At 40.1% G+C, this 22,275-nt stretch overlaps 1 protein-coding gene across 9 annotated transcripts in view; it reads left to right on the top strand.

Moving 5' to 3' along the window:
- Positions 1-22,275, top strand: part of ANKRD55 (ankyrin repeat domain 55) — a 491,618-nt gene that overhangs the window by 394,402 nt on the left and 74,941 nt on the right. For all 9 annotated transcript variants that reach the window (XM_028119121.2, XM_028119119.2, XM_028119118.2 and 6 more), the window contains one exon: positions 6,308-6,398. In XM_028119121.2, coding sequence (XP_027974922.1) covers positions 6,341-6,398 — 58 coding nt within the window. In that variant the 5' untranslated portion in view covers positions 6,308-6,340. The remainder of the gene's footprint in view (positions 1-6,307; positions 6,399-22,275) is intronic.

Here is a 22,275-nt window from a genome sequence, read left to right as displayed (position 1 = left end):
AGTCATGCACAGTAGAACAGTATTAAATATGTGATATTTTAAGGTTAGCTTGTCAACTATAATCTAAAAGTGTATAAAAATCTGATATAAGCACTTACTTATTTTTAAAACTTGCTATTTTCAGTTTAATTTTTAACAAATGTGCTTTAAAATTTAGGATAACATTGTTAGTTAAATTATAGAGGTAAAATTTGTATTGTTGACTCTTTCAGCTTTATTGAGATATGATTTACATAATCACCTTTTGAGGTGTTTGCTTGGTTATAGGAATTTGACAAAAGTGAACACAGAGCGTGTAACCATCACCACGATAAAGATACAGAGCATTTCTATCGCTCCAGAAGTTCTCTCTGTACCCTTTGTAGTCCATTCCCTCCCCTGGAAAGCACTCCTTTGATTTCTGTCTCTGTGTTTGTGGCAGGAATGCCTTGTAAGTGGAATCATGTGGTATATAGCCTTTAGTGTCCAGCTTCTTTCCCTCAGTGTAATGCACTTAAGATTCATCTGTGTGTTGCACATATCAGCATTTCTGTCCTTTTTATTGCTGAGTAGTATTCTATTCATGTGTCTCCTGTTTGCTCATTCACCAGTTGACGAACATTTGGACGGTTTCCAGTTTTGAGTGATAATAAAGCTGCTATAAACATTCATATGCACTGTGAAAACAAGTATTTTCATTTTTCTTCATTGAATGCCAGGGAGTTGGATCACTGAGCCATATTTATGTTTAACTGTCTAAGTGACTGCTAAACTATTTTCCAAGATGTCAGTGGCCATCTGCAATCTGCCAGAGATCCCCCACCCTTACCAGCACCCAGTGCGTTGTTAGCTTTTTTTTAAAGCTCTTCCAATAGGTGTGTGGTGGTATTTCACTGTGATTTTAATTTACACTTTTCTAATGATTAATAATGCTGAGCATCTTTTCATGTACTTATTTGCCATCTATGTCTCTTCTTTGGTGACATGTCTATTCAAATTTTTGCCCTTTTTAAAATGGGGTTGTTTGTTTTTTCTTACTAAGTTTTGAGGATTCTCTGTGTATTCTGGATACAAGTCCTTTATCAGATATATTTTACAAATATTTTCTTCCTATCTGTGGTTTGTCTTTCCATTTTCTTACAAGCACTTCTCAAGGAGCAAAAGCTTTTAATTATGACAAAATACAATCACAGTGGCCATAGTGATTGAGGAAACAAATTTTTAATTTTAATTAAATTTATATAGCTACATATGACTAGGGGCTACCATAATGGACAGCGCAGCATATTAATGCCTAAATGTACTTTCAGTGAACAATGTGTACATTTTTTTATAATTCTTTTTTTATTCTATGTTTGTTTTGATTAATTTTTTTAAGATTTTATTTTTTTATTTGAGAAAGAGCAAGAGAGAGCATGAGTGTGGGGATGTGGCAGAGGGAGAAGAAGGCTCCCTTAGCAGGGAGCCTGATGCGGGGCTCGATTCCAGGGCCCTGGGGTCATGACCTGAGCCGAAGGCAGATACTTAACCAACTGAGCCACCCAGGCATCCCTGTTTCAATTATTTTTATTGACATATAACTTTATGGCTACTGAATCTAATAAATATTGGGACTGGCATTCTAGAAACTTTTCTTTTTCTATCATTAATTTTTATCACATTTTATTAACGTATCAGTCCATGATGTTTTGGAAATTTTAAAAACTTGGTCCTTTGCCACAGGTAGTCTGAGAAGCACAGCGGCCCAATCTCCCTGACAGGGGTATCTCTCATTGTAAATCCGCTAGTGGCATTCCAGAGAAGGAAGTGACTGGTGGGGTGAAGGACCGGAGGACTATTTAGATAATGTGGTCAGGGAAAGTCTCTCTGAAATGGTGACATTTGAACTGAAGAAAGACACTCCAAATGGAGGGACCGAATGGCAAAGTTTTGCAAGGTTGGGAGAGGGCATGGCATGTTCATGGAACAGAAAGGAGAGCAGTGTGGCTGGATGTGAGGGTTGAGAAAGGTGGTGGGAGATGAGCTGCAGGGGAAACCAGCAGCCAGGTTTTGCAATTACAGAGACCTCTTCTCTTTTCCCCTCCTACATTACAGATAAGAGTTAATGAACCACAGGCACCCCGTTTGTCTGAATAAGGGCCTTATTCAAAATGTACTTGAAGAAACAACCAAATGTTATCTTTTTTTATTATTATTATGTTATGTTAATCACCATACATTACATCATTGGTTTTCGATGTAGCGTTCCATGACTCATTGTTTGCGTATAACACCCAGTGCTCCATGCAGAATGTGCCCTCCTTAATACCCATCACCAGGCTAACCCATCTGCCTAGCCCCCTCCCCTCTAGAACCCTCAGTTTGTTTCTCAGAATCCATAGTCTCTCATGGTTCGTCTCCCCCTCCGATTTCCCCCCCTTCATTCTTCCCCTCCTGCTATCTTTTTTTTTTTTTTAACATATAATGTATTATTTGTTTCAGAGGTACAGGTCTGTGATTCAACAGTCTTACACAATTCACAGCGCTTACCATAGCACATACCCTCCCCAATTTCTATTACCCAGGCACCCCATCTCTCCCACCCCCCACCACTCCAGCAACCCTCAGTTTGTTTCCTGAGATTAAGAATTCCTCATATCAGTGAGGTCATCTGATACATATCTTTCTCTGATTGACTTATTTCACTCAGCATAACACCCTCCAGTTCCATCCACATCGTTGCAAATGGCAAGATCTCATTCCTTTTGATGGCTGCATAATATTCCATTGTATATATATATACCACATCTTCTTTATCCATTCATCTGTCGATGGACATCTTGGCTCTTTTCACAGTTTGGCTATTGTGGACATTGCTGCTATAAACATCAGGGTGCACGTACCCCTTCGGATCCCTACATTTGTATCTTTGGGGTAAATACCCAGTAGTGCAATTGCTGGGTTATAGGGTAGCTTTATTTTCAACTTTTTGAGGACCCTCCATACTGTTTTCCAGAGTGGTTGCACCAGCTTGCATTCCCACCAATAGTGTCAATGGGGAAAAACTGAGAGCTTTCCCCCTAAGGTCAGGAACACAGCAGGGATGTCCACTATCACCACTGCTATTCAACATAGTACTAGAAGTCCGAGCCACAGCAATCAGACAACAAAAAGAAATCAAAGGCATCCAAATCAGCAAAGAAGTCAAACTCTCACTCTTTGCAGATGATATGATACTTTATGTGGAAAACCCAAAAGGCTCCACCCCAAAACTGCTAGAACTCATACAGGAATTCAGTAAAGTGGCAGGATATAAAATCAATGCACAGAAATCAGTTGCATTTCTATACACCAATAACAAGACAGAAGAAAGAGAAATTAAGGAGTCGATCCCATTTACAATTGTAACCAAAACCGTAAGATACCTAGGAATAAACCAAATGTTATCTTACACTTGGCTTTAGTTGGATAGCAAGAATTTTCTCTATGTTCGAAGCCCGGGAGCAGACTCAACAATAATATCTCTCATGAGAAGTTAGGAGGTGTTGTTTTCTTGCCACAGATTAAGACAGTGAGGCTCTGAAAGTTCTGTAACTTGCTTTAATCACACAGCGAATGAGAAACAAGCTCAAACTCATATCCTTTCCACTCTATTTGACTGCCTTTCTTCAAAATGAGCCCCAAACAGCCCTTCTACCCACATGAAATTGTCTATATTTTAATTTGGTTTTTGGTAACATTATAAATGGGTGCAGAAATGTAACAATTATTGAGACTTTGCATTTATTTTCAGTACCTCCTCTGTGTTAATTTCTTGACACTGCTGTGACAAATTAGCACAAACTTGGCTGAAAACACAGAAATTATTCTCCCACACTTCTGAAGACCAGAAGTTCAAAAATCAATCAACCAGGGAATGTGTTGTGCTCCCTCTGAAGTCTCCAGGGGACAATCTGTTTCTTGCCTCTGGAAGTTTCTAGTTGCTCCAAGGGTACCTAGCTTGTGGCTGCATCATTCCAATCTCTGGTCACATGACCTCCCCTTCTCTTTGTGTGACTCTTCTAAGGACACTTGTCATTGGATTTAGGGCCCACTCAGATAATCTAGGATGATTTCTACTCGAAATCCTAACTTAATTACATATGCAAAAAACCCGTTTTCCAAATAAGGTCACTTTCACAGGTTCTGAGGATTAAGACGTGGATGCATCTTATGGGGGACCACCATTGAGCCCGCTGCACCCTCCCTGAGCTCCAGCCTGGAGACCCTATAGGCAGTCAGCTTGGGACCCATCAGACTCAGCTCATCTGTTTCTCTTCTTCCAGGAATCACTACCTGCTATCTGAAAACCATTGTCTGAGATATTTTGCCAATTTTCTAGTTGTTTACACAGTAGGTAAATCCAGTCCCTATGACTCCACCTTGGCCAGAAGCAGAAGTTGCACCCAAGAGTGTTAAGATCATTGAGTGTGGAGACCTTGCTCATACCTGCATCATCATGAGCCTATAGAATTGACTGGAATGTGGTAATCCTTCCATAGCAATTGATGAATCAATGAACAAACGAATGAAAAGGAAATTAATCTAAATCCTTTCGCCTCAGTCATCTGGGCAAGCCTGAGCCATCTTTCCTTAGCTGGGTATATACTAGTATGAGTCACTTTATTTGCCAGTCACTGAGCCTTCTCACTTCGGCTTTCATGGCTAATGCGAAAAAACAGCACTGGGAGATTTAAGAGATTTACTTATGGAGCACATTTTGCATAATGATTTATGAGAAGTAGGTTCTGCTCGTGTTTTAAATAAAAAGAACGCAGGGCATTTGGGGGGGAGGGGCTGATGTGGGAAAGGTAAGTGAGCAGCAATATTGCCACAGGGAATTGAGGCCAGATGATGTGTTTAATGGAAAATAAATGATAAGGCAGTGAGAAAATATAAGAAGCAAGAGATAAGAAAGAAGCTTGTCTATCGAAGAACACGTCATAAATTTTATCAGTCCATATCAAAACAAATTATGGTCATATATGAAGAAAAACGGTTTCTGCTTTCATTTCCGCATGCACACACAAAGTTAAAAAGAAAATATTACCATTTTCAACAGCATTTAGGTGAGCACCTGTTGTATGGCTGTGTGATTTAGCCCAAAATCAAATTATCTTGAGTATAGAGCTTTGTTAGTTTTCTTTGAATTTATTACATCAGATTTTTAATGACAAGTAAAAAAATAATAGACATTTGTTATAAGACTAAAAGTACAAAGGTGGATGGAATTAGAAATCTACTACTTTAATTGCAATCCCCTGAGGTAACCAATACTAACAGTTTAGTGAGTATCTTTCTACATCTTCCTTGATGTTCCTTAGAACATATATAAATATATTTACATATACAGTGGGTGGTTTTGGTTTTATAGAAATGTGAACAAATGAAATATATAACTTTTTTTTCATTTAACAATAGATTAGAGACATCCTACCAGATGAATACAGAGAGAGATTTACCTCACATTTTTTAATCTAGAGATGAATTTACTATCATTTATTCAACTGTTCCTCAAATGATGTACATTCTGGTGTTTTCTGGGTTTTTTTCCACCACAGATAATACTGCACTGAACACCCTTGCGATTGCAGACTGTTCTAATTTCATTGTCATGGGTTTCTGAGCCTTGAAATCTAACCTTTCAAATGCCACTTGCTTCCCCTTATCCTCCCTGTCGTTTGGAGACGGAAGCTAGCTGAAGGGGGACACTGCAGATGAGCTAGGAAAACGGGTATTCACTCCATACCGCACATGGTCAGCAGCTTCCTGCTACACTATTTACGTCCTAGTCCATTGAGATGGCACTCTCCGCTCACATGACCCAAATGCAGCTCGCACTCCACCAAGAACACAGCTGAATCCAACTGCATTGGCAGCTTTGCACATGCTCCGTCTGGCCCTGTGAATCCTCACTCACCCATTGAGATTTCTTTTGGTTTAAAGCAACATTCCAGCTGCTGAAGCTCCGTGACCTCCAGTGTTTTCCTGGCTCTGATCCAAGGCAGGTGGCCCCCTGCAAATGGTGTGTTTTCGAGTTTGAGCTTTTTTGTTTATTTGTTGGGGGTCGGACGGTGTATGATAATTACCCACAAGCTTAGCTGATGAATGGAGCCATTAAGAAGTAACTCTTTTTTTCTGGCAGGTATTGTAGGAATAACATTTACTTATTACCATCGTTTGCCTTGACAACAACCTGCAGCTCTAATGCACATTTAATTCTCAAACAGAGGTCTTGGCGACTGATGCTGTCTGTATCTGACTGATGTGTTGACTATAACATGTGAGGTGGTGTTTTTTTCCTGTCTAGAAACCTGGATGCTTTTTGCCATTCTGATGATAAATGATGAGACAGGCAACCATGGATTTCAGCACTCCATCCGTGTTTGATCAGCAAAAAGGTAAAAACGCTGTTTTCATACATCCTTTGGTTCTTCGCATCTTTAGTTCAGTAGTTGAGATTTTGCAATTCTAAAGGGAAAGAGTAGTGTGTGTGAGAGAGAGAGAGCGAGAGAGAGGAGAGAGAGAGAGAGCAAGAGAGAAAAGAGGATTTCACATAGAAAACCTGTTCTAAATGTTCGCTTCGTATTTGATAAGCATTTGGAAGGGAAAAATAAGCTTCTGGTCTGTTTGTCTTGTTAAAATATTCTGATCTACAAATTTTAAAAATTGGGTTTCGAGCACGCCAGCTATTTCAGATACAATCATCTTTATTCTCATTTGATTTTTTTCAAATCTTCTCAAAAAATGTTATAGGAAGTAATATAAAAAGAATAAATCACGTATCTCTTTTCAGTCTATTAACCCAGTATCTCATTGCTCCAGTTTCATAAATACTTCTTGATTCCCTTTTAGGAATAGATGTTAACCTAGATTTATGCTGTAGTGATATATTATCTCATCCGGGGTTGTGGTATGACTTATCACTATGTTATTATCTGTAATGACGGGATATATCTTTCTTACTCATAACTTGCAGAGTGGAGGTCATTTTCCACATGAAAAGATTGCTGTGGAATCAACCCATCCTCATAAAAACCATGTATTCAGCCATATAGTTTATGTGTATACATTTTGCATGTGAAGTGTTTACATGTATGTATACGTAATACCTTTGTGCAATTATGCACCTTTTCTATGCATGTACAGGAAATTCCACTCTGTAAATGTCATAGATATTTTTTTAGAATATTTTAAAAAATAATCTGTTACCTAAACCACTTTCTGTTAACCTGTGAGTATTCTTCAGGATCCTAAAATTCTTTGGTCATTTCCTTGTTTTGGGTACAACATGAAAATGGTGATTTGTGAAAGCCTCATTAAGAAAATTCATTGCTTCTTTCTTTTTCCCTTTTCCTGCTTTAGGCCATACTGTGTTTACTATCCTTCAAGCTACATCTGGTTTCATGGGTGAATTATTTTAGTTCAGTGCTTTCTCAAATATTAGATTTACATTTAGATCTCTGAGTAACTGTATGTACAGGTATACACAGACACACAGATTGATCTCCACTCCTTACCTCATTTTGAATTGTGTGTGTGTGTGTGTGTGTGTGCACCTTCAGAATGTGCTGGTTCACACTGCCTTGGACGATGAACACCATAGAGAAAATGACTGTCATGGCCGTGCCCACAACCATCCTCTCCCTTGTGTATGTCTTATATCACTGAAGACAATCAGGAAAAGTGAAAATATGCCCATATCCAAAGACCTAAAACTGGCTAAAAAATGACATTGCTGAGCTATGCAATCCAGAGAGGAGCACAGTGGATTTATTTTGTAAGCCTAATTTGAGGAAGCTGGAACCAACTGCGAAGAGCTGGCCCTTCATAAAGAATTCCTTGTGTTCTAGGGTTGTGTCTCCTTACAGGACTGAGTCTAAAACATAACTAGTTAACATATTAATTTGTAATATTTATTTTCTTATAGTATCTTTCATGTGAGCAATTCACAGCATTTCCTCCACCCCAGTCCTGACTCTCCCTCGTCAAAGTTAACCTTCTCCCTGCCACCTCTATCTCTAGTTCTCAATCCTTTCTTTCTAGATGTGCCGCAGTATGGTGGAAATAGCACAAGCTGGAATGGCAGATCGACTTCTTAACTGTGTGACCTTTGCAAGTTACCTAACCTCTCTGGGCCTTATTTTCCTCAGCAATAAAATGGAGGAAATAATGCTGGCCTAGGAAGGTTGTTGTGAGAACATAAAATAATTTGTAAAAAGCACCAGTCACATTGCTTAATGTGCCATAAGTACCTTAAAATTGTGGCTGCTTTTTTTTATTATTGTTGCTATTATAATTATTACTACCTTGGACTGTGAGTTCCTCAAACGTGAAAGGCTCTTCGCTTCTCTATCTCCAGCTTGAATTTATCCGTCCTCAGAACAAATGAGAGTTTGGTTAATACTAGTTGACTAGAAAACTTTAATATTTTTTCAGAACTCCAGGGTACCATTCAGAGCAATCCCCTAGAATAATAAATTGAATGATACCTGAATAGTTCTGTTATCACATTAACCCTTCCACCCTCTTAAAAGCATGAAAGGCCATAATGGTTTAGACCATTATATAGATTTCAAATACCAATATTGTGTTGTTGGGCAAACCATGGCAAAGTGACTTTTTATAAGCTGAGTGTGGGCTTTATTTGAGGGCTCAGTATCTGGAAGGATCTTAGAAGTCATGTAATCCACTGGTTCTCAAACTTAGCCGCACATGAGAATCACATGGACAGGTTTTGAAAATGCTGATGCCTAGATCTCCAGTTTAATTGGTGTGGGGTGTGGCCTAACAAAAGCTCCCCAGGAAGATCTCATGTACCCCAAAGATTGAGAACCACTCATCCAACCCATCCCCCTAACATCTCCAGTGGAAAGAGTAAAGCACAGAGAGGTTAAAAGGCGGGCCCTGTTTGTACTAAGACCCCCAGCTAATGAGTAATAGAGGGGATTGAGCCCCAGGTGTTCACTCTCCAGACAATAGAACAATGAGAAATTTCTCTTCATGGGTGGTCTCTGGCCCCAGGAGCTACGATGGGGTGGTGGTAGGGCTCAGGCTGCTCTGGTTTATGGGTTCCCAGAGAATGCTTAGCACTTGAAAAATACGACACAGAATGACCTTCAGGGCTCAAATGATGTGGATGTGCTAAGTCTGAATCCCTCCAATGGCATTTTTCTCTATTTCTCTTTGGTAGAGGTAACGAGGCATCCTTATGCTAGGGGCGTAGGGATGGATGGCAGTTGCCCATGTTCTGTCTCAGTTTTCTTCTCATTTGCATGCACCTGGGCAGACTGATCTCTGGGTTTGAAAAATGTGCAGGGGCAGGGCTGCTGGGAGGCTTAAAGATCTGGTTCTCTGACTGGCCAAAGGCATGAGAGCCGGGTTTTTGGCTTGCTTCGTGAAACTGTGACACAGAGAGCCTGGGTCTTCAGAGCTCTCCACTCCTGCTCTTTGTGCTGTTTGCTTTCACCATAGCAACATTGCTTCTGGTCCCACGTGCTCTTCCTGGCTGTCTTCCCTCTCAAAGCCCACATGCAGGAAAGGACCTGTAGTAAAATCATTTACTACGGAACACAAAGGTTCCTACTGCAGTAGAGAGGTTATATAACTGAAGAGATTTGCATTTTTAAGCTTTGTCTGTAATTGTGGAAGGAAAAGGTCTGCGATGCCTGAAGGAGGAACCTGAGGCCCCAGAGAGAGAATGGGAGCTGGACAAACGTTCCCAAGGGTCTTGCCTACACCTGGCCCTGCCCAGGGCCTGGGAGGTAACGTGTTTGATGAACAGTGTGTTTGTGGACACCTGAGGGGGTTGGGGCCCACCCCACAGGCTTTTCACTGGTAGAGGTGCTGAGACAATACGAGGAGGGCAAGGCCCTCCGATGCAGATTCAACCGCGGCAATAGGGTCCTAGGGCTGCCTGACAAAGCACCAGAGGTTGGGTGGCTTAAAACAACAGAAAAGCATTGTCTCACAGTTCTGGAGGCCAGAAGTATGAAATCAAAACACTGGCTTGCTCCTTCTGCACTTCCCAGGGAAGAATCCTTCCTTGCTTTTTCCAGCTTCTGGCTGCTTGTGGCCTCCACTCCAGCCTGTGCCCCATCTTCACATGGCCTTGTCCTCTGCGTGTGTCTCTCTTGTGAGCATCTGGCTTAGAACGCTCTCTTCCTCTCTCTCATAGTACCAGTGCATGGATTACACTGAGGGCCACCCAGATAATCCAGGATAAACTTTTACTCTCGACAGCCTTAACTTGATCACATCTTTTGACATATAAGGTGATATCCACCCTTTTGCCATATACAGTAAAATGAACAGGTTCCGGAGATTAGGGCGTGGACATATCTTCAGGGCCACCATTTAGCTTGCTACATGGCATGAAAAGATATCAAATCTCAAGTCCCTTGTCAGAAAGTGTCGTGACTGGGGTTTTGGTACAAATCCATTCTTACTGAAACTAGAGGGAAATTTGGCATTTGGGAGGGAAGATGGAAGGGGCATCTACTTGGTGCAGACTCTGCAGGTACTTTACGTAGATGACATTTGAAAAGAACAAATGTTTATTGAGCACTTAGCAGAGCCAGGCTCTGTGCCACGTGGACGTAGACTAGCTCATTTAACCCTCATATCTGCCCCACTATTATTCCCCCCCTTTTACCAATGAGGGAATTTTAAAAGGTTATGACTGACCCAAGGTTATGACAGATAAAATGGCAACGCTGAGATTCAAGCATAAATCTGCTTGACTTCAAAACCCATGTCTGATCTAGGCAGTACTCTTCCTTCATCAGCCATACATTTTAATGAAGTAGAGATTAATGAAAATTCAAATTAATGAAGCAGTATTTTCACAATCAAGCTGTTCTTCCATTGTGTTGTGGATTTTTAAAGCTCCTACACACAGATGTGATGGTTTTAATTTCCAAGTTTTCATCCAAAATGGGAATGCTAAACAAAAAGAATTTAGAGTGTACAGATTTGCACTTTGCTGAAAAAGCAAAAGTGAAAATTCTGTGTGACATCCAGATGCCTCCAAAGGAAGAGTAAGCAAATTTTCAAAGAGGTTTGGGAAGAGAGCAAAGCCAGGCAAAGGAGTCAAGACAGAGAGGGAATGATTTGGGCTCACATGATGATTTTAGGTTCAAAAACCTTGAGTGGGTGCCTAGACTAAAACCCAGGAACACTGAGGAGAATGCTGTGATTAATTTTCAGACTGATGGTCCAGATAAAGGAAGATTAGCTGGTAAATCATCAATCCACAGGTTTAGAAGCAGAATAATCTGTGGCCTCTGGAAAATGATTAGCCTTCTCCCTCTTTTGGTGAAGGAAGAGGAGCAGAGGGAAAATGAGAGATGAGAGAATTCTTTTTCCAGTGTTACTGCCCACTCAAGACCAAGTTTAGTCAAACCGGTTTGCTGGAAGCCTGCCCTTACTTGCTTCCTTGCTGTCTCTTTGGCATAGGAACCTCCCTTCCCATCAACCAACTCCTGGGAAAGGTTGTGACAAGCCAGTCCACTCCTGGCTCCTCTTGTGAGCCTAGCTGGAGGGAAGCCCTGGACGAATCTTATCCAAACAATTACCATTCACAGCCTTAGAGAGAGCCATGAAAATGCTAGTGATTCAGCAGGTTGGGGATTAGGAGAGTGGTGTCATTGTCACTATTCTCCTCCAGAGGACAGCCCTACTGTCCTGGGGAATGGGGCCTCCTGCCCTAGGATGCATCCCAAGGAGGATCCAGGAGTGGTAGCCCGAGGGAATGGAGGTGCACCAGGTCCCTTAGGTCTGTGTCAACCCTGATGTTATGTCCCACAACGTAGCCAGATCAATTTCAGAAGGCAAATCCTCTATTCAGCCCCTTTTTCAGAAGTCAGCTAGGCCACCACACTGAGCTTTTCCTGCCATCTCTATTCATTAACTCCACATAATTGATATTCATGTATTTTCTCTTTAAGGCAACCATTTGGATGCAAGGATATTTTAACGGAATCTGAAAAAAAATTTCTACGCATGTAACTACTGTTATTACCAAACACGTATGAAACAAACATCTCACCTATCCCCAAATATGAGACAAGGTGAGAAGGTGAGGTTCTAGACACACGGGCATGCAAGACTGGTGTAGAAGCTGTGTACAGATACCATCTTGCAGAAAGACCACATCCAACCAGGAGTCGTGCTTAGCACTTCTACCAGGAAGCCTGTCTATCAGTAAGGGCAGAGTGTTGGCTGATTCTGAGAATCCACTTGTAGAAGAATGATCTACCTCTCAGCTTTTCTGATTTATCTCTTAAAATCATGGTGGTTTTACCTAATACTTACTAGCTTTCAACTAATAAATAGATTTGTGTGCCTAATAAGGGCCCTTGGTTTGTTTTCTTTTTTTTAAGATTTTATTTATTTATTTGACAGAGAGAGACACAGCGAGAGAAGGAACACAAGCAGGGGGAGTGGGAGAGGGAGAAGCAGGCTTCCCGCCGAGCAGGGAGCCTGATGTGGGGCTCGATCCCAGGACCCTGGGATCATGACCTGAGCCGAAGGCAGACGCTTAACGACTGAGCCACCCAGGCGCCCCTAGTTTGTTTTCTCTTTGCAAAACTTAAAAATGTCACTGACTCATCCATGATCTTGTTTTATTGGGTCTGTTGGGGAGGAGGAAAAGGGAAGACTGTCCTTTTACACAGGAGATATTTCTATTTCTAAATGTTCCTCAGAATTTTAAAATGTACATGTACAATATTTAATAGCATTCTAATTCTTTTTTAACTTTTTCAAACTTAAGGAAATGTTGTAAAAATAGTATAAAGAACGCTTGTGTCTTTTACACAGATTCACCTAATTTAACATTTTGCCCCCTTTGCTTTATTGTTGGCTTTCTTCTCTGTCTCTCCCTGTCCCACATCTCCCTGTCTCTGCCTCTCTCTGCCTCCCTCTGTGTATGTATATGCGTATGTGTGTGTATACTATAATCTGTCTGCATTCCAATTTTGTCTAGTGAGCCAGTAACATCTTTCATAGCATTTCCTCCAGTACTTGATCCAGTCTAGGATTAGGTATTACATTTAGTTGTCGTGTGTCTTGTGTTTCCTTTCTTCTGGAACATTTCTGCACACTTCCTTTGTCTTTTATGACATTGACATTTTGAAATTACAGTCTCTCTCTTTTTTTTTTTAATACTGAGTTCCTCTTTCTGGGTTTGTCTGATGCTCCCTCATGACTAGTTTTAGATGATGCATTCCTAGCCAAAGTACCACAGGGTGATGTCTCCATCTCAGGTTATCACAATATCATTTAAATCTTTTTAAATGGTAATTTGAAGTGACAGGTATTGCACTACTACAGATCAACCAGTTCTTACAATGGTTTTTTTTTTTTTCTTAATATACTGGGATTTTTTTTCCTATTATAAAATTAATACCACCTTCTTCAAAATAGTCGAGCAATACAAAAAGGATTTCAGCATAAAAAGTGTTGTATTCTAGCAATATGAATGTTATGTAGCTAGCGAATGTGAGCCCAGCCTGTCCTCAGCTTCTCAACCACCAAGATGGACTCAGAGTAACTCACCCTCCCTGCTGGCGCTGGGAAGTAGCTCCCAAAGGGAGATAAAGGAGATCAGGCCAAGAATATCAATCAGCATCATTAATCAGAAGAAGAGCAATAACTGGCTAATTAAGCAGCTCGCATGTGCTAGGTGCTGTGCCAAACTCTTTACTCCTTACACTTGAACCTCAACACAGCCTATGAGATATGTCCCATCTTTGGTTGTCTGAGGTTACACGACTTGGCCAGCACCACATAGGACAAGGGCCAAGCTGCCATTTTAACTCCAGCTTCTGAAACCCAAGCCCTACTCACACTCCCCTTCGCCACAAAGGTAGACTTTGTGGTCTCTGATAGCCCACCCCATCCACCACCTCGTGACTCCTAGCACAAGAAGGGAAAGAAAGGTAGTGGCACCTCCAGTGGGACTGGCGGGAGCTGACAGCCCTGAAGTGGCTAACCCACGCTGCACGTCCAGTTGCAATGAGCTCTGCCCAGTGGGTACTGCTCATTGTGATAGCCTGACCTTTTCCAGGGTAGCAATGGATCCAGTCTCCATGGCAGGCTGCCTTGGGAGCAGAGAAGGGCACCAGCATCTTGGGAGAGGAGTCCACAGCTAAAAGGTTGGGGTTACACAGCAATGTGACCCGTGGAGCTGATGTGATAGGAGCTGGGGATTTGCAAGGTCAAGGCTTGGGTTCCATCACAGAAGCTTCAGAAGCCAAGTTCTTCATCATATTCCTACTCGGCACATTTGTTCTCTGCAGCAACCTGTTGATGTTTCTCCAAAAGACAGTTCAGGGAGCCCAGTCCCGAAAACAGGGTCACACATAAACAGCATTTGACAGAAAGAAAAAAAGAATTATTTGGACATCGATATCCTGTGGTTTGATTGTGAATAACCTTGAGACCATTTCTTTGTTCTTTAACTCACCATAGTAAATCAGAACACAGTCTGCTGTTTTGTTTTGTTTTTTTAAACTTATTTTTAAGAACTGTGAGAGGGACACCTGAAATTCATCCGAATTGACACTTTTATCCTTCTGATTACTTAGTGCTATTAAAAAATGGTGTTCTAGAGTTCTGGCTACAACTTGGCTGACTCAGCATGACCAGGAAATATAGAGAGGCGTCAGGATGGGCTCACAGGCATCTGGTTTCAGGTAGTCAGAGCAGAAATCAATTTCAGGATGGATCCTGGAAGTGTTTTGACTTAGAACAGTCGTATTTTGGAATTGGAAGGAACCTCAGTCTGTAATCCAACTCCCTCACTTTTTATATGTGAAGACTGGAAACGTAGAGGTATTGATGGGGATACCATGTAATGCCGTAATGGCCCCTGGAGCCAAACTGAACAGGTCAAGGCCAGTGCCATGACTTACTGTGTGACCCAGCTGTTTAACATCTCTACAGCTCACTTTCCTACCTTGTAAACGAAGATGAAGCTACTTCAGAGGATTGCTTATCTAGACTGAATTGATGAATACATACAAAGCCCCTGCAACCATTCCTGGCTCACAGTAATCATTCAGTGAGTGCTAGTGGTGGTTATAGGATTGTTGTAAAGATGGTTATAACAAGGATTGTTCTAAAAATTTAATGAATACATACAAAGCAGTTGGAACTAGGCATGGCCTAGAGTAATCACTCCGTGATGCCAGTGATTCTTATAAGTGACTCACATAAGGTCACATGGACAACTGGTCTTCCCAGGTCAAGAGAACATCTTACCCTTTAAGCTGGCTCCTCCTTAGTAATGAATACATGGCATAGCACCACTGTTTTTTGTGGAAATTGGAGGGAGCAGAATTTTCCTGGGCAGGAAAACCACATCAGAAGGAAATGAATTCTCCAGGAAAGCTCACACAACTTGGACTAATTCCACTTTGCCTGTCCTCTGTTACTGGTGTTCTGTCACCTTCCAGATAAAACTCTTCCCTTTGCCCAAAAGCCAGTCTACCTGTTAGCTTTCACTGTCCATACTGGTGCCAGGCAGGCCTCTGGGCTCTCTACATGGTTCTGGGAATTATCTGGTTTTGAGGCAGAATCTCATTTTTTAAAATTTAATAGTTTTATCATGTTTTACGATTTGGTAGAGGAAAACTCCCTCAGTACTCTTTTTTTCCCGATTTTATTGGATATTCTTATTCATTTTTTGTTTCCTTTTTTTTTTGTTTATTTATTTTTGCATTTGGAAGATACTACATTAATACATGTTCAAGGTGTAAAACAATATCCAGTGAAGAATCTCCCACCCTGCCAAACTCTCTAACCATCCGGTTCCCCTCCCTGGAAGCAAAACAATATAAGCAGTTTCCTATGTATTCTTCTAGAGAGATTCTGTGTAGATAAGAAAAGAAAAGAAAAATATAATCTTTTTTCTTCTTTAAAGCATAAAGTTATCCATTTGTTTTTACAAATTAAAAGTAGTGTCCTTTTCCTGAACCCGACCCCCCAGAAAACTATTGAAACTTTTATTGAAATGGTGTTAAACTTACAAATGAATCTGTACAATAATTAAAATTTATTATCCTATTTAGTTTGTCCTTTCTGGGAATATGGCGTATATCTCCAAGAATTCGACTCTGCTGTTATATTGCTCAACACAATTCTGTAGTTTTCCTCAGTTAGATTTTAAATATTTTTTCCTGGGCATTTTATATTTTCATTGTAATAAGTTATTTCCTGCTTATATTATTTATTACAGAGAACTTTCTAGTTTTATATTTTATATTTTATTTTAAAATCTGCTAACTTAATCAAATCTCATCACTTCTAATAGTTTTGTCATTAGTTCTCTTGTGCCATCCTTGTGCACAGGATGAAACCTTAATGGCAAATCCTGTTCTGCCAACTATGGGAAAATTATTAAACTTCTCCGTGCTTCAATACCCTCATCTATAAATTGGAATAAAGATACTACCTACTTCATAAAATTGTTGAGGCAAATAAATAGCCTAATTCAAATGATACTGTTGGGACAGTTAGCTATTATTAAAACTATGATAATTTTCCTCTCCCTTTGCGATTATTATCTCTCTCTCTCTTTTTTTTTTTTTGCTTCATACTTACTGCGTTAGATTGTCTTCTTTCTTCTCTATTGTTTTACTATTAAATATGGTATTTGGAATTGATTAGAAATAAACGCACTTAACCATACTTAGAATGTAAGCTTTCAGCTGTTAAGCATTTTTTTTAGATCCTTACTCACATTATCATGTATTTCCCCTTTGTTCTAGTGGTGTGATATATTTTATTAATAGATATCAATACATCAAAATGTTGTGGTTTTGGAATATAGGTGAAGTTCAGTGGGGTGAGGTCTGGAGCTGGACCAAGAAAGAATTCTTGAGACATCTTTGGTGCAAAATGGTGGTTTTAATTAAAGCACAGGGACAGGAGCTGAGGGAGGGCAGAAAAAGCTGCAGCACCAGGGTCCTGAGGAGTGTTGATCACATACGGGGGGAGTTGGGGGAAGTGAGGAAAAGGGAGGTTTCAAAAGAACTTTCATATGCTAAAGAGGACCAACCTGCAAGATACCTACAAGATACTGGAGGCCCTTGCCATGGTCAAGTTAAGGTTGTTTTCCCCTCTTGCAAGGTATTAACATTAAGATAGTTGGGAGAGCCCTGGAATACTGTCACACAGGTCCCACCCAGGAGTGGGGTGGGGGAGGTTGCAGGGTGTCAGCTTGTGCTTTGTCTTCAGCAAGCCTTCTGCTCCCTCATCAGAAACATCTTTATAAATGATTAACTATTTGATCATGGTGTATTATTCTTTCAATATCCAACTGAATTTTATCTGGTAGAATTTAATTTAAAACTTAGAATTCTATGCTCACAAGTTGAATTCTTCTGTAGGTGCCTGTGTGTGTGTGTGTGTGTGTGTGTGTGTGTGTGTTTTACCAGTTTTGCTGGCCTTAGAAAATAAATTTGAGGGGATGCATGGCTGGCGCAGTTAGTAGAGCATCCAACTCTTGATCTTGGGGTTGTGAGTTCAAGCCCCATGTTGGGTGTGGAGATTTTTTTTTTAATTTAATTTAGTTTTATTATGTTATGTTAGTCACCATACAGTACATCATTAGTTTTTGATGTACTGTTCCATGATTCATTGTTTTCAAATAACATCCAGTGCTCCATGCAATACATGCCCTCCTTAATACCCATCACCGGGCTAACCTATGCCCCCCACCCCCCACCACTCTAGAACCCTCAGTTTGTTATTTAAAAAGAAATTCTTTAAAAATAAGAGAAGAAATTAGCCAAATTTCCCTTTCTCTGTGCTTCAGTTTGAGAATTATTTGTTCCTTGGTCATTTGATATTTATCTTAACAAACTAAAAGAATTCAGTCAACCTCACTTTAGAATCTTTATGCACAAACAATGAATCATGGAACACTACATCAAAAACTAATGATGTAATGTATGGTGATTAACATAACAATAAAAATTATTTTAAAAAATAAAGAAATTATTTGAAAAAAAAAAAGAATCTTTATGCTATTACCACCAACTTTAGTTCTCTCTCTGGTGTACAACCAACTCTTCATAGATACATTTCCAATTTTCAGTTGACACGTGGATTTTATTTTTGCTACAGATGAGTTTGAACTCCAGGACAGTGGTGTCTGACAGGCAGAATGCTGAGCCAAGCAGCTTGTGCAGCAGAGAGTAGATGCGGGCACAGGCTCTGTTAGAGCGAATGGAATGTAGAATGACCATCCAGCACCAAAGAAAGGTCACAAGTTCACTGGAATATGTGAGAGCTTTGCCTCCTGAGTGAAAAGGCAGTTATATACAATAGTACACATGGGTCAGAGGGTAGAATCTGAGGCCTGGCAGCCTGCAGCCTTTTCTGAGTTTCACCAGTTACTACCTGTGTGACTTTGAGTAAGTCACGTTCCTGTCCTATGCCTCAGTTTCCCCATCTGTAAAATGGGCATAATTTGTAGTACCTACTTCATAAGGTGAAAATTAAATGAGCTGATTTACAGAAAGGGTTTAGTACAGTGGCTGGTGCATAATAAGCATGATGTAACTGTTAACCGTTGTCATGACTGTTCTTCAGACAGTGACAGAGACATGAAGGGCGCAGTAACAGTGGATGCGATCATAGTGACTGGGAGACATTGTTGTCCTGTAGCAGTGCCTGTATCATAGTTTTTGCTAACTCTGGGGTTGTTCTAAGTTTTTTAATTGCTTCACATATGCTACCAAAAATTCTAGAATTCAAAAGTCTGCTGGAAAGACAAAAAAGCTCAGAACCTTGACTGTGGACTGACCACAAGACTCTATGGAATGTGCCTGAGGTGCACTTTGGCTATATCCCCAAGTTCATGTGTGCACCATGGCAGAGAGGGCAGGTCTGGGCCTCTGCTTGCCAAGCCACAGTTTCGGTGAACAGGAGGTAGGAAGAGCCTCCTGTAGGGAGTTAATAATGATTTAGTATATGATAAGGTTGCCATTACAAATTAGCAAGAAAAGGGAAAATTATCCAATAATTGGCTATTTGGGAAAAAATTATAGCATACAAAAATATAGTTTAGAAATTCCACATTAATTATAGTTAAATATTAACATATAAGTAAGCCTAAGGTCCCACAAATTCTGACCTCTCTAGTCATAAAAGCAATGCAATAAATTTTGTAAATGCAATATCCATACATTTTGAAGATGTGTTTTTCAAAAACCAACAAAACACCTGAAAACTTAAGTAGCAAACAGGGAAAATAACTGCAGCATAGATAACAGGTGAAAAACTGCTGTCCTTACTAATATAAAAAGGTATTTCAAATCAATTAGATAAGGATAAATGCCTGGAAATAATAAGATGTAAGGACACCAATAAATAATTCATAAAATGGCCATAAACAGTTGGAAAAACTTTTCTCTCAGGAAAAATAAAAGAAATGACCATTGAAAATTATATACTATTTTCTCCTTTCACATCAATGTTAATTTAAAAAAAATAATGTACAGCGTCATTAAGAAAGATGAAGTATGTTTTCTTAAGCCCTGCTTGGGGAGGGTATGTTGGTTTAACTTTTCTGGAGGCCAGTTTGACAAAGATTCAAATGCATTGACTCCCATGTTCACTTCTAGGAAGATGCCCACAGGAAATAGTCAAAGATGTGGAAGAATATATATATGCAAGAATATTATAGCATTATTTGGAATGGCCAAAAAAGCTTATGATTCTCCAGAAAAAAAGAGAAAACATTTAAATGTCCTATAATAAGAAAATGATCAAATCAATTGTGTTAAATTCAGTCAATGGGATTTTATGCCACATTTTATAAAGAACATTTTAAAATCTTACCTTGTGACATGGGAAGACATTTATGATCAAATAGTAAGTGAAAAAGGGCAAAAATAAAAATTTTATGTACAGCATGATCTTATTTTTGTGAAAAATAAATAGATGTGTAATTCCAGCCCTATGCTCAGAACTGCTAGTCATTGATTGTTACAATATTAAAATATCTTGGTACCCTCAGATCAATAGAGACCACCCATCTTCCTGTACCGATCATTCCCCAGGAACACATACACATTATGCACAATTTAGCAGCTAAAAAGTTATAGATCCCACTCCAGCTATTAGGCCTGCCTCCGTTCTGATGGAGGTTCTGATAAACCAGTTGTTGGATCCTCTTAATATCACCCTTGACTTGGTCCCTTATTATGGAAGGGGATTTTGGGGTGGGGGGAGATACAGAGATTCACTTAATAAATAAGCAACAAAATGCCCTTACTATTAGCCAAACTCATGCTGGATCTTAGAAAATTTTAGTCTTTTTTTTTTTTTTTTCAGGTTCTATCATTGTATTCCAAGCCATGGAAAGATCACAGTGTGAGCTCTTTTAAGATTTGCATCGCTGGCTTGGTCCACTAGTCCTGCCCCACCAGCTGCCACAGGCATAAAGCCACTGTCCTTATCCCTGAGACTCAGCACCTCAGGGTGCTGTAGCACCTTCCAGAACTTTTTTTGTCACCAGGCCTTGCAGCTTTTTGGATTTTTTTTATCCCCTTTGCTTGCTCCTCAGGAACTTGCCTTCTCATTTATACAGCCTGTGAGTTGGGTTACCACTCATTTTCAGTCATGTCCATTTTGAGTCCAGAAGGGAGGGCAGGAGACAGTTCAGATTTTGAAGGGTAAGATGGAAAGGGCAGAGGTTCACAACTGCTCATTCTGAAGCAACCAGATCCTCAGGCTTCCAGGCTTCAGCTTCTGCTGGTATTTCTCCATACTCCCTCATTACTTTACACAGGCAGGTAGAGGAACAGAGGCTCCAGGAAGAAAGTAGGTGGGCAGGAAGCCCATGGTGCCACATAAGTCAAGTACATACAACAGGTCAGCATCTTAACAGTGATTATCTTTAAGGATATATGTTCTTTTTATCTTTTAACATATAAAATGACAGATCAAATGAATCAAAATATCTGGGGATAGTATTTGGGCATCAGTTTTTTTGTTTGTTTGTTTGTTTGTTTTATGTTATGTTAGTCACTGTACAATACATCATTAGTTTTTGATGTAGTGATCCACGATCCGTTGTGTTCGTATAACACCCAGTGCTCCATGCAGTACGTGCCCTCCTTAATACCCATCACCGGGCTAACCCATCCCCCCACCCCCCTCCCCTCTAAAACCCTGTTTGTTTCTCAAGAGTCTAGAGTCTCTCATGGTTCATTTCTCCCTCCGATTTCCCCCCCCCTTCATTTTTCCCTTCCTTCTCCTAATGTCCTCCATTCTATTCCTTATGTTCCACAAATAAGTGAAACCATATAATTGACTTTCTCTGCTTGACTTATTTCACTTAGCATAATCTCCTCCAGTCCCATCCATGTTGATGTAAAAGTTGGGTATTCATCCTTCCTGATGGCTAAGTAATATTCCATTGTATATATGTTTTTGTTTTATTTTATTTATTTATTTGACAGAGAGCACAAGCAGGGGGAGCAGCAAGCAGAGAGAGAGGGAGAAGCAGGCTTCCTGCTGAGCAGGGAGCCTGATGCAGGTCTTGATCCCAGGACCCTGGGATCATGACCTGAGCCAAAGGCAGGCACTTAACCAACTGAGCCACCCAGGTGCCCCTTGTTTTTGTTTTTAAGTTCCCAAGGTGATTCTAATGTATAGCCAGTGTTGAGATCCAGGGATGTGGTCACCCTTTCAATTTACAAAATAGATAGCTGAACCCAAAGTGTTTCACAGTAACACACTTGGCTAATACGCTCATTGTGCAGAGGATTCTTTATGAGATTCAGATTTAACTGAGAAGTCAAATCTCTTAGTTACTGAGAAGTAATTTCTGTTGTCACTCTTTTAGACCCCACAATATTACATGCTCAAAGTTCTGATAAATATGGTTTAAACCAGCCTTACTTTAACCCTATATCCATACTATATGACAGTTGATGGAAGCTGTTCATTTACTTCAACTCTACTTAAAATCCTAGTGATATGCCTTATAAAATTGTTTAAAGGAGCAGAAGACACCTTCTTGCACCACTTTTCCTAATTCTCTTCCCCAAAATCATGAAAAATGAGACTTCATTTTTCTACTCTTGTTGATTTGTCAATTGGAAAAGAACATGCCGATTAAGTCAATAAACATATTTATCAATTATCTACAATAAATCCAACACTACTCTAGCTTCTACTATCTAATGTTAGAGATTTTTTCCCCTGTAATAAAGACAAAGCCATACTGCCAAAATTCTAGTGCAATCATATAAAGAG

The sequence above is a fragment of the Eumetopias jubatus genome, unplaced genomic scaffold, assembly GCF_037043125.1.
Source record: "Eumetopias jubatus isolate StellerSeaLion01/CBP00866 unplaced genomic scaffold, mEumJub1_p1.0 scaffold_5, whole genome shotgun sequence".
Taxonomy (NCBI): domain Eukaryota; kingdom Metazoa; phylum Chordata; class Mammalia; order Carnivora; family Otariidae; genus Eumetopias; species Eumetopias jubatus.
This window is presented reverse-complemented; position numbering and strand designations above follow the sequence as displayed.